General features: G+C 38.1%; 1 protein-coding gene across 1 annotated transcript in view; it reads right to left on the bottom strand.

Annotated features, from left to right (window-relative positions):
* Positions 1–437: 437 nt before the first annotated feature.
* Positions 438–14,041, bottom strand: part of ppm1a.L (protein phosphatase, Mg2+/Mn2+ dependent 1A L homeolog) — a 32,166-nt gene continuing 18,562 nt past the window's right edge. Inside the window, exons 4-6 of the mRNA XM_018230666.2 lie at positions 4,594–4,705; positions 3,758–3,815; positions 438–2,263 (exon numbers count right to left, since the gene is read on the bottom strand). Of these exons, the coding sequence (XP_018086155.2) occupies positions 2,234–2,263; positions 3,758–3,815; positions 4,594–4,705 (200 nt within the window). The 3' untranslated portion in view covers positions 438–2,233. The remainder of the gene's footprint in view (positions 2,264–3,757; positions 3,816–4,593; positions 4,706–14,041) is intronic.

The raw sequence follows: 14,041 nt of genomic DNA on the forward strand, positions 1-14,041 counted from the left end.
AACTTGTTTTTTCTTACAGTTCATTAATTTATACAGTTCCTCATATTAATTAATTGGAGCGTTCTTCAACCAAACTGTTTTCTTCAGGCTGCAACCAACACACTCATGCTGTGCGTCACTGACAGGGCTCATCTGCTCTAATTGGCTGGTTCCAGCATGGGTCAACAACTTGCTATGCACTACTGACAGTTTGTTTGTGCTGCAAATCATGCCAATAATCTATTTACATCTTAAAATCAATAAAAAAGAATTAAGGATCCACTAGAGTTTGGGATCATCTTTCTATCACTGGCAGCAGATAAGTCAGACTCATGTTTGTCCATTCAACATATGAAGCGTTCAATCAGACAATGCAATAGGTTTATTACCAGCTCAGCATTTAAATAATAACTGTCAAGTCGCAAGATATTGTCTCAGAATGAAAACCACAAATGTCCTTTTATTTAAGCCCAACTTTGTTTTTTTTAATCATAATTTAATTTGTGAAAAATTCATACAAATCATCTCTCATACAGTGGTCCAGAAAGTTTTCTATTTAATGCAATGGAAACCTGCAACAGAAATATTGTTACCTTCTTGCACTGCTCAGAATTAACATTTGGGGTTGGGAGGACATACAAATTATACAGAATGATCCCCATAATTAAACAGATGCAAGCAAATAACCTGGGCCTGGTTTCCTATTTAGATGCCATTATTAATGGAAGGACATAAATGTGGACTGCAGATAAAAGAAGCTACAGACTGGGGGTTGCAGGAAAAAGCCTAAGAGAGGTGGAATCATTTATCTTCCCATTTAAATGTTTTGGAACAGGAGGAAGAAACCTGAATTGAAAACACTTGTCAATCATGTTCAGCAAGAACGACATAAATACTGAACTTCATATTCAAACTGATTGGGTTGGATTTGCACATCTATCAGTGTCTTATCAGATCCGGTGACACAAAGCAAGCGAGACCCTGCAAAGCTTCGTACGGAAATAAACAGGACTATATTAGCTGCACCTTTATAGTAAAGACAATAAAACATAATAAAAGAAAATGATGGGGAAAAAAAACATGATTTTGTCTCTTTCATATGCAGAATTCTATTTTTAATTCCAAAGATCCAGAAATTAAAACTTTTTTTTTTCCGGTAACATGCTACAATTCCGATTGACAAATATTCAGCAAGTTTATCATCATCTAAAAAAAAAAAAAAAAAAGAAAGTGGTCGGGAGAAATACACACATTAGCCAAAGTGTTAAGAGTGTCAGCTCTGCAGCAGGCACTGGATACAGCTGCAAACAGTAAATCTAGGTTAACCGATACCCCCTCCTAATGGCATGGTCTCAATGGATAGAATGAGAAGTTACTCCTTTTTGGATAGATGTATTAGTCAAATCAAGCTTTATTGATAAAATGTAATTGAGAACTCTGTAGCAGCAACAGATCCAGCCAGTGTAGTTTTAAAAATGACCGTTCCTCTGTTACTCGACCTCTCTCTGCACATAAATGATTAGTAAATCGAGCGCGTCACTTTAATCGTGGCTGCACCGCTGTTCTTAGATGACTAGCGCTCAAAATTGCTTAGCAAAACCACGAAAATGTGTTTGAGTTCTAAGGCAGCAGAGGCGTTTAACGCAATATGATTGGCTAAGGGCCCCTTTAGCATGGAATTTAACCATAGAAAGTTGAACATTCATTATGATAGAATGGCAGGCTAGTAATATTCACTAACATTACAACATTATTAACAAGATCATGGGAAGCCAGCTGGTTATGTTGCTGCTTCCTTTTGCATCTAAAACCATCACATAAATGTATAGGGTTAGATAAGTGGTGGCGTCACAAACAAGCCAGACTTCCTGGGAGCTTTCGAGCAATTTGCAGTCCATAATTAAATACGACCACTTTATACAAGGACAATTGCACTTTACAAAAACATAAATCATACAACAAAAAAAAAATTGCTGGAGTCTGATTTACATGGTGAATTCTTGTTTTGAATTAAGGGTACAGAAAACTTGAGATTTTACAAAAAGCCTGTGGGGAGGAGATGGTGATAAAAAGGAAAACAAATTATTGGGACACTTCTTGTACTTTTGGGATACTCTGTGTCATCACTCTCACCCACATCACACTCCCTTGTGTAAATGGCAAGGTTATGGTAGGACGCTAAGAAGGATCACTGAGGTTGGGTTGTATGTTCATTCAGAGGATGAGTGGAAACTCCATCGCTATATGAACACATTTACCACATATCATCTGTTGATGCGGAATCCTAGGAGACAAAAACATGCAAGGAGTCAGACAAATCATTCTTCAGCTATCAAAAACATTCTAGACATTTCATGGAGGATGCGATTCCAAAACCTGTAAATATATTTAAAACCGTCAGTAGCTTCACCTTTTCTATTTTTAGAAATCAAATGTTGAACTGTATATAGGCTGTAAATACAAAAATAAAAAGGGAAATTCTAGGCAGGTTTCTCATATACATTATACATTTTAAAATGTAAATGTAATTGCTGTTTAAAAGCAGTATTTGTTGCTCCTTGATATTGTCTGCACTGGTGGTTCTAGTGAGTGAAACAATGTAGCAGAAGTGAGCAGATAACAGACCTGTGAAGACTTGTGTGAGAAATGGAGACTTGGCTGTAGAAGAGCTACAATGTCAGAAGCAGAAGAAAAGGGCCAATAGATCAAAAGCAAATGCAGTTATGAATAGCTTTATGACCAATGACTGTTTAAATGTATTCTGGAAAGATTTAGAAATACATTATTTTGTTATGCAAAAACATTTTATGGATGGCCTTCCCTATAAGTGTCAAAACTTATCTGATGCAGTGTCAACAAACATATGAAAACATTCACAAGGACCCGCACCCCAATGCCGTGAAAAAAATCATGGAGAAGAACTCACCAAACAAAAACACAGCATGCATGGGTACAGGTAACATATGTATAAACTAGCGAAAAAATACCGCACTCAACAGGCTCAGTTAAGAGTAACTTATTTTAATAGAAAAACAAAAGCAAGTCCAACATTTCGATCACATCATAGTGATCTTCCTCAGGGAAAAACCTGAGGAAGATCACTATGATGTTATTGAAATGTTGGACTTGCTTTGGTTTTTCTACTAAAATCAGTTACTCTAACTGAGCCTGTTGAGTGCGGTATTTTCCATCTATCCATCTATCCATCTATCTATCTATCTATCGTCAACTACAAGAGGTCCTCTGCACTCAACCCATTATCAATATATTTAAGACAGTCAGGTGATCCCAGTGGTGTCTAATAAAAGGGCAGCCAAGTTTGGGAGTTTTACTTTGAAAGCAGCTAGTAAGTTGCAGGTAAAACTTAGTCCCTTTGTAAAATGTATAATTAAGCAATTGAATTCTTAATGAATCAGATGAAAATTAAGCGTAGGACTGGCCAGATATGGGATGACTTTGACGTAGTTGGCCAGCTTAAATATATTGCAATATATGGACAAACAATCCCTGTTTTGTTTAAAGGGTAAGGCATTTTTCAGTAGCAGTATGCACAAAATGTCGCTGTCTTAAATATATTGATAATGGGTTGAGTGCAGAGGACTCTTGTATTTGTCTATATGTATTTTGTGGTCACACCCTCATTGCACCCCCGCCTAATGGTTTTAAAAAATAGTGGTGAGCACAACTTTCCCTTGTTTGTTATCTCTCTCTCTCTCTCTCTCTCTCTCTCTCTCTCTCTCTCTCTCTCTCTCTCTCGAAAGATGAAAGTTCTACTTACAGTGTCATCATTTCTATATGGATTCAGTCTGTTGTACACGGCTTCAATCACGCTCCGTCTACATATAATGAACAAGGAAAAACAAGTCAGAATATCAAACGAATTGAATTGAGCCCATAGATCACCCTTATTTGCCTAAATAGCCTGAAATGTATGTTGCTTACACTGAATATTTGTACCTATCTAAAGGAAAAATCTCATTACAGTGGATTTAGTTACACATACATCATGTGTTTTAATGACTAATATAAATCTGTGAAAACATCAAATACTTGCTCTGATGGCTATAAAGTCATGAGTATGAAGTGAATTCTAGGCATTACTTCTATGACACAATTGCCATGTACAAATGCAAGTATTTAAAAAGTAGTAACAAATAAACCCTGCCCCCCGACCAAAAAAAAAAAAAAAAACAACAGTTCAGCACGATTATATAATTAGGACATTTCCCTCCACAAACTATACAAACATATACAAAATGTTAACATGCAGACACGTTTAAACAATAATGCTCAGAACTAAACATGCGACATAAAGCTACGCCACTATTAATAAATCTATACAAGATATATATATAGAATTTTAGTTTACACACACAGAGTAACTAAACACCACACTTTTGGAAGACTGCTTTATAGGCTTGTATTTCATGCATGTTTGTCGCCAAGTCAGTATCAAACAATAATGTATAAAAATGAAGATCACATTTGGATTTTTTTTTTTTTCAGAATATTAATTTAAAAGTCCCCCACTGGGTAATTGAAAACAACCCCAGCCATTTCTGTACAGTAATGATAAAGTGTGGCATTGTCTGTATAAATGTAACACACACTCACTTGCTTGCCAATTCACCCCCAGGTGGGAGATTAGGGATGGTCTCAGAGGCTAATGTACGCATCACATGGACTAAGTCTGGTACACCTTCTTCACCCTGCTTCTTTATGATGTCTAGGAATTAGAAGTACTTATTTTGTAAGTGCTATTCAGGTTAAGATAGTTTTCTTGCACAGTACAACTTCATACATCCAAAGGATAGCAAACAAAATAGGTTCATCATGGCAGAAATAAGCTTTGTTTAGTTTCATGTGATTAACGCATCAGTCATTTTATCCTTCGATAGCAAAATTAGCATGAACACAATTCTAACCAATAGCAGTGGTCTCTAGCATGGTTGGAAGTTACTGATCCCCCCCACACTGCCCAACTATAACCCCGCACCATATGAACACAGAGTTAGCATTTAAACATGAATAAAATGCAGAGATCTCAATTGGTTTGCGAAACTTGTTTATTTGTAATGATGTAAACATCTAGTCAGGTCTACAAGGTTCTATTGCTGCAATTAGGCTATACAAAAATAGACAATTTGAATTCTAATTAAAACAATTATAGTGGATTACATTTAACATACAATCTTCGCTATACTAATACATTAGTTTAATAAACGGTCTCCATAACAGATCACAAGTTATAGAATTTGTTTTTTTCTAGAACAAATTACCCACGGTCCCATTAACTAACCACTTGTTATTATAACTCTAAAAATATAAAAGGGGAAACTAACTTGGTACACATCTCATGTTCTAGTTTCTTATTCCAAACAACTGGACGTGCATACATTATAACTGAGAGGAGCGGTGTTATTGGCTAATTGTGTGACCTTACCAGGAATGGTTTGGAGTAATTATTACGAGGAGATTTAGAAAAATATATAAAGAATAGTTAACACTGCAAGAGGCACCAGATTTAAAGATAAAAGCAATATGTACAGATTTCAATTTGATACTCATGGAATACACTTGACACTGACTCGGGGGGGGGCACTTTTATAATAAGAAGCAAACATGTTTTCAGTACTAAAACATTAAGAAAAAAAAAAAAACAACTCTTTGCACCCTTACTAAAGCATTAATCTAAATCCAGGCAAAGGTTACAGTTAAAGCTGGCCATCCATGAAGACATTATCTGCCCCTCCCAATTGCCACCCGACAATCAATAATAACAATCGTGGCTAAATTGCCTCTCCCATCTGAAGTGCAGCCTAATAGAGCCGCTCTCTGGTTAGGGGTAGAAAAATATTATATATTTTTATATATTCTAAAAAAAATATTGTTTTGCCAGAAATGCTCCTAGCCATATACTCTCTCCCAGTGGGGGCAGCATATGACTTGTGTGGGGGATTTTATGGCAAAAATACTATTGTCTCCTCCAAGTGGAGTCTGGCCTCCAACTCCAGAGTATATAATTGTTTATTTTTTTATATGACAGGTGCCCTTTAAGACTGAATGAATACTTTTAAAGCAATTCTGACATATTAACATTTTGTATACAGACCAATACGAAGCTCCTCCTGGGTACAAATACTGTGCTTTTAAAGTACAAATAAAGAGAAAGCAAGACAATAATTATTTAAAAGTTATGGCAATCGGGACAATACAGGGTGTTTGTTACCTAAACAATTTCAAGCTGGGTGGGCAGATAACAAATGCTTTTCTCCCACTAATTTCTATTGCATTACTTGGCCCACAGATTAGGTGATTGCTGCCTGAAATTCAGTTGACAAAACACCCTGATACACCCAATTTCCCAGGTCGTAAGGTGGCCATACACTGAGAGATCCGCTCGTTTGGCGATGTTGTCAAACGAGCGGATCTCTCCCCGATATGCCCACCTTGAGGTGGGCAATATCGGGCTGATCCGATCGTGGGCCCCAGGGCCCAACGATCGGATCCTAACGCATGGGAAACGGGCGGTTGGATCGCGGGACTGCATCAACGAATAGATGCGGCCGTGATCCGACGGGATTTTTCGTCCCATCCGATCGAGATCTGGCCGACTTTCGGCCAGATCTCGATCAGTGAAGCCCCATACACGGGCCAATAAACTGCCGACACGGTTTGTCGGCAGCTTTTATCGGCCCATGTATGGCCACCTTTAGTTAGTGAAGGTGTTAAACCACACCAAATATATATAAAAAAAGGATGCACCAAATCCAGGACCCTGTTTGGGATTTGGCCAGGATTCGGCCGAATACAAGTGCCTGGCAGAACCAAATAGAAATCCAAAAAAAAACGTGTGACTTTTCATTACACAAACAAGTATGTTTTTAACCATGTGTGATTCGATTTCCCCCATTTATATATGGCAGAATCTTTCAAAGGATTCAACTATGTATATCTTTAATGTAAATCTAATATATATATATATACGATGCAGGGATCAGCACACTCTTGTGAAGATGAATCAAAGTGTTACACACACACACCTTTAAATTGTTTATTTTAGCATAAAGGCAAAGCTAAATAGTTTATAAGTACCAGCTATTTTTATTGCCTACAGCAATGTTTAAACTGCAGCGAACTCAACAACAACAACAAAAAAAAAAAACAAAATAAGAAAATGAAGCAAAGTATTTTTGAATAGCAAAGATCTGTTTACAGAATGGGCCATTACTCCAAGAAGAGGATTTGTTTACTGAAGCATAAATGTAAATGTGCAAGTCAAATATTTTATGTTAATGTAAACAATGCACTCATACCTCAGACTATTTTTGGGATTACAAAGATCACATACTGACACTGTATATAGGGCATTTGTGCAACTTTATTCTGCAGATAAACTATCCATTGTACCCTTCGAGTTAAATTTAAGTATGTTATAGGACTGCCTATTCTTGGCAAATTTTCAAAAGGTCATTTCTTTTGGTTTTATCATGATTTGTCTTCCGATTCAGCCTCTTTCCAGTTTCAGCGATACAAAGAGAATCAAGCACACGAGTTGAATTGCAGCCTGGGGATAAGCCGTGTTTTCTTGTGTGCAGCCAAACAATACAATGTTTTGGGGGTTTGCCCCTTCATCAGGTGATCAGTACAAACCCACCTTACACCTTATATGTGATCAGTACAAACTCCACCCATCAACTATATGTATTTGTCCAGAAAAAAAAAAAAAAGGATTTAGTCCACAAGGGTATAATGTCAAACGTCAAAGTTATTGATATAGTCCATACATACATATGATGGTTTGTAGTTAAAGGAGAGCCTACTTGTTTGTATCAAAGTTGTACAAGAGATGAACCCAGTATATTTTGGAACCCAAGACCATTTAATAGCATAGCCATAAAAACCTATTGATAGCCCATAGACATTTATGAGAGCTATAGTCAGGCAGAAACAAAAACTTTCCCTTACCTACAAAACAAACGGTGGGTCCCACCCCTGAAATGCTGTATTGTTTGACTGGACACAACACAGGGGTTATCCCAGGATTGCAATTCAACTTTTGTGTTGGTGTCTCTTTGTTGTGGTTAAAGGAGAACTAAACCATAAAAATGAATATGGCTAAAATGTCATATTTTAGATACTGAATTTTATAAGAAATTCCAGCTTCTCAATAGCAGCAATGATCTAGGATTTCAAACTTGTCACAGGGGGTCACCATCTTGGAAAGTGTCTGCAAAACTCACATGTCAGTGGTCTTTGAGCAGCTGTTGAGAAGCTAAACTTAGGGGTCATCGATAATTATCAAGCAGAAAATGAGGTTGGTCTGTAATATTAGATGATGCTACAGGGCTGATTATTACATTGTGATGCTAGTTGCACTGGTTTCTGTGTTGTCATGTAGTAATAATCTGAATTAATTTACTAATCAGCCATATATTGTGACATTTATATAATATATATTCAGTATAAAGTGAGTGGGTCCCTAAGCTCAGTAAGGGACAGCAGCACAGAGCATGTGCAGTGAATCAGAAGAAAAGAAGATGGGGAGCTACTGGGGCCTCTTTGGAGACACAGATCTTTACTGCTAAAGGGGTGTGGTTACCTTGGGCTGGTACAAAAGCATAAAACATAATGTAGGGCATTTCTAGCTAATTCTTTAGTAAAGCTTTAGTTCTCCTTTAATAGCAAACAGGAAGCACTCTACTACTTCTTACATTTAGATTTCATAAAAATAAGCAATATTATAATATTAAAACTGAAGTCTGTTTTTGGTTGCCGACCTGTCCAACAACCATACAAGATTTCTGCTGTAGAAATTAAAAAAAAAATATTTCCCTATTAAAAGGGTAGTATTTCCACCTATGAAATACTTAGTATAATGTATATATTTCTCCAAAATAAGGCTCAATGAAGGCTCGAGTCTTAGCCAAAACATTGAAAACAGATATACATTTGTACAGTATATTCTAAGCACCCAGGCATATCAGTGCACCTGATGTTTTGGACATTATATATATATATATATATATATATACACACATTTGTATAGATAGATCGATAGAATCACACACACATCTATATATACAGGTATGACATATATTACCCAGAATACTTCGGACATGATTTTATGATTTTCAAAATAAGGCTTTTCTGTTTAATTTGGGTCACCAGAACTTAATTCTACTAAAAAACACAACCCAATTGATTGATTCATTCCACCATTTAAAATGTTATTCTTGAACCAATAACTATTTTTTTTTTTTTAGTTATAATATTGGTGTGTAGGCAGCCATCAGGTCATTTTGCCTGATCCTGTGCTTTCAGAAAGAGCCAGCACTTCACAAGGGAACTGCTTTCGGATAAGCTATTGTTTCTCCAACTCAATGTAACTAGAGGAGTTATGGCTTGGGTGAGTCGGACTTGTTAATATTGAGTAATATTCTAATATCTACCACTAGATAACGAGCATTTTTAGAAATGCAGGTGTCAGCGAGCTATCTGGTTACATTTTCATGTTGATTTGACTTATTTCTACAGATATACCATGACCTGGATGAATGAGAATCTTCTCATTGCTCTGTTTATAGGCTGCTGGGGTGGAAGGGAGGGGTTGATATTGCGGTTACTTGCAATACAGTAGCTAATTATAGACTGAAATTTATGGCTAAGTGCACTTAGGAAAGTAAGAAGATGGCTAGCCCCACATCAAATTTCAATGAAATATAAAAACTGTTTGCTCTTTAGAAAAAATGGATTTCAGTGCAGGATTCATCTGGATGAGCACTATTAACTGATGCATTTTGTAAAAAAAAAAAATCATAATAATTTTTCCTATGACAGAATCCCTTATGTTTTAAATGATTCTTTGTAGACTTAAAGGAGAACCAAACCCTTAATTATAAAAACGCCTACCCCCTACCCTACATAGACCCCCCTCCGTTCTCCATCCCAACAGTTAACTTTGGTAAATGCCCCAAACTCTTTGCTGATTCAGCGGAGCGTACGGGCGCCATCTTCTTCTCTTCAGTCTGCTTCGAAAAGTAAGTGCTGTATTGGCGCATGCGCAGTTGGAGCAGTCCTCGGGTTTTTAACATCTGCGCATGCGCCGAAATTGACTGAAATTGCCAAAGCATCAGAAGAAGACCTGAAGATTACCGAAGAGCTGGAAGATGGCGCCCGTGAGGTCTGCTGCGCTGAATCTGCAAAGAGAGGTAAGTAGAGTGTTCGGGGCAGGAAGCTAGACTGGGGGGGGCAGGGTCTATGTAGGGTAGGGGTTTTTATAATTACGGGTTTGGTTCTCCTTTAAGGTATGGAGATCCAAATTATAGAAATACCACTTATCCAGAAGACTCCCGAGCATTCTGTTTAAAAGTCCCATACCTGTATTGGGTTTCCAGGGAAGAGACCCTGTAAAATAAAATATTGAAATAATTCTCAAAATAAACGCTAATGTTTTACTTTATAATGAAAGGGTCACGTAGCCATGACAAAGTTCATTCTTTTGGTCGATACCCTCTTGTTACAGCAGCTCTTAATAGAGTCCTGTGCGGGTCCATTTCTTGGGACCCGAACCGCAACCTACAATCCGCAACCTGGACCCGCATTCTTACCAGTTTGGACCCGCATTCTTACCAGTTTGGACCCGCTACCTGACCCTACCCGCAAGTACCTTATCTGCAACCCGGACCCGCTGACCATCAAGAATCAGGAAGTGCTGTCATTGTAAACCGGAAGTGACATCATCGGAAGTAGACATGATCAGGGGAAAAAGGAGTAAAACAGGAAGTGCTGTCATTGTAAACCGGAACTGACGTCATCGGAAGTAAACGTGACCAGAAAAAGGGAGTGAATATCGATATTGAGAAGACCCGCGGCCCGACCCGCAAAACCGCCGACCTGCGGGTATACCCGCACCTGGAACTTCTAAACGCAACCCGCAGTTTTTTGCGGGTAACCCACGGGTATCCGACCCACTGCAGGACTCTAGCTCTTAAATCCTTGCTTTTATGTATGAACACTGGTTATCAACACATGTTCAGGGCATATTGAGAAATAAAGAGGAAGCAACCCTGCAATAGTGAGCAGTGATATACATTGTGGAGTTGTACCTTTAGGCCAGCAGGGCAGTCTTGTGAAGTGCAATTTTTGGCTACTTTTATGTAAGTATATAAGCTTAGCTAGAATAGCAGCTAAAGGTTTGACAAGTAATTGCAAGTAATAATATATAGTTTGGCTTCATCTGAGGAGACATTAAACAGGAGCAGCGTAGTTTATGTAAAAGGAAAGCAACTTCAGAGCTTTCAAGCAGTCCAGATTATTATTAATTCTACTCAACATTCTATAATTAGCAAATAAAATAATTTTGAGGTACTAGAAATCGCAAAATTGCTACTAGTAGTGTGTATATCTGTCAATATTTAGCAACAATCCCTTTAGGAAAGACAGGGCAACTCTGACGCATTCATTTATTACTCCCTGGGGTGCAAAAGGCACAGCTCTTAGTGCTCACTTAGCATTTGCATTGCATGGAATGCTGCTCACTGCTTCCCAACACTCCTTAACGTGTGTTTCTGAATGACGTGCAAGTTAACAGGTCTTTGCACTAAGAAATTAGATGTTTTTTGGGCATTTTGCAGCCACGAAAAGTAGCTGCTACTAAGGGTGGTGGCAAATCCTCTACTTCAGGCAACAACTCCCCCCGAATGCCTTCCCACCGGCAAGAATGTTAATCGATTCCCGTAGTTGCCTCATGAGGAAACTTCGGAATTCCGAAGAGATACATATGCCATCCCACCAACGATTCGCATTCTTGCCGGCGGGAAGGATTTTCGGGGAGATTAGTCGCCGGCAGTAGAGAAGATTTGTCACTGGGTAACACCACCCTAAGGGCAGAGACACATGCAGGACAACTAATCTCCCCGAACTGCCTCCCCGAGGAAACTTCGGGCAACTTTGGAAACAAAGCACTCAAGAGTGCCATCCCACCGTCAGTTTAGATTCTATCTGGCGGGAAGCCAGTTTGGGGAGATTAGTAACCCGAGGAAGAGGCAATTTGTCACATTGGGCGACTATTGAAAACGCATCGCCGCGCGTGCATTAGCGCATGCGATTTTGTGTTGTAGCCTATGGGGAAAAAACACAGGCAGTTTGGTGAGATAGTCGCGCAAAAGACGTGGCGATAAGTCGCCAGGCCACAAAACCTCCCCGAATCTCCTCATCTGGCCTTACCCTAAAAAAATACCCTGCCATAGACAATACTGAGAATTGCTTCTGTTCAAGCAATGTCTTAGCAAAGCCAATTATCACTATTGTCTATTTAGTAGCCATGACAACTAGCTGCTCTAGTAGCAGTGTGTGTGTGTGTCTTCACCCATAATAAAGCAGAATGAGAATGCTCACAAAGAGCTGTTATCTCATCAGTGTATCTAATATAACTAATGTATTCAATTATACAAGTTGCAAAAGTTGGAACTAGCTTTATGAGCTGCTACTGGGAAATAAGAGACCGTAAAATGAACGCCATTTCATTTTTAGATCTTAAATTTAAAAAAAAATAGACTATAGAGAGAGAGAGAATCCAGTGATCAAATAAGGTTTATTTGGGAATATTCTAATGTTGGTCCTAGATCTTTCTAGTCGTAACAACTTAAAAACTGCATACACATTAAAAAAAAAAAAAAAAAAAGCTAGGCATGCAAATAAATAACAGGGTAAGTGCTTGAGGAACATTTAAGTCAGGGGTGCCCAAGATGTCGATCGCAATCTACCAGTAGACCACTTCCTGGTAGAACGCAACCTGCACCGGTAACTTAAAACCCTTCGGTGTTCGTCACTTCCTCGAGGCGTTACCGTGCTGCTCATGCGCTGCTCAGAGTGGGAGGGGAGTGGGTATTTGTACTGCTGTGGGTAGTTTCTGGAATGTGCCTGGATTTTAACCCCACAGAGTTTGCAGGGCAGTTTATACACAGGAACTCTGTGCTGCAAGCATTGTGAGCAGAAACTTTACACACACACACAAACTCGTATAGTTAAAATCCAGGTACATTCCAATGCATGTAATAAATCTTTATGCACATTTAGCAGCTACCTCCCTTTTGATTCCATGGAACATTGAAGTAGAGGTCAAATAACAAGTCTGGCCAAAACAATCACATAATTATATAATCACAGGAAGATATGAGAGTTGGTCCAATATGGTATCTATGTAATGCACTTTTAAATGTTTGCAAAAAAAATAAAAATAAATGATTATGGCATTAAGTTATCTACATGTGTTTCTGTGGTATAGACACAAGTTCGTTCATTTACTAGTGCACCTGAGCTTGCATTTGATTTTTTTTAACAATGGTATTTATTATTATTACGCTGTACGGTAGACTACCCACTTTTTTTTTTTTATTAAGGTAGATCTTATGATGGAGGCCAGGTGGCGAAAGTAGATCACAGGCTGACAAAGTCTGGGCACCCAAGATTTAAGTGATTGTCTAAGTTCAGGAAAACATTTTCTGCGAATATAACTTGCCTGCAAAAAGTCTGGGCACCCCTGATTTAAGTGATTGTCTAAGTTCAGGAAAACATTTTCTGTGAATATAACTTGCCTGCAAAATTGTGAATGGAAAAAAAAATAAATGAGTGTGAGAGATCTCTTTCCATTTATAGACAGATATGTATATGTATGTATGTATGTATGTATGTATGTATGTATGTATGTATGTATGTATGTATGTATGTATGTATGTCAACTACCCTAGTATTTAATGCAAACAATCTCACCCAGACTATTCAAAACTATTGCAGCGAGCAAGCAGATAAAACATGGAATGCACATTGATGGGATCAATGTTGGGATTCATCATAGTATCTATTTAAGACTGTTACCCATTCCCAGCAGGAAAAATAAAAACACAAGAACATGTGTTAGCATACAAACATCAACAAAACAATTGCCAGAGGCATATGTATATATGCAGTTAACATGACAAATGCCAATGAAGAGATGAATATTTGAGGGATCATATACTTGTCCAAATGAAATATTGCACCTAGCAGTGTTCATTTATTC

Source organism: Xenopus laevis, chromosome 8L (assembly GCF_017654675.1).
Source record: "Xenopus laevis strain J_2021 chromosome 8L, Xenopus_laevis_v10.1, whole genome shotgun sequence".
In the NCBI taxonomy this organism is placed as follows: Eukaryota; Metazoa; Chordata; class Amphibia; order Anura; family Pipidae; genus Xenopus; species Xenopus laevis.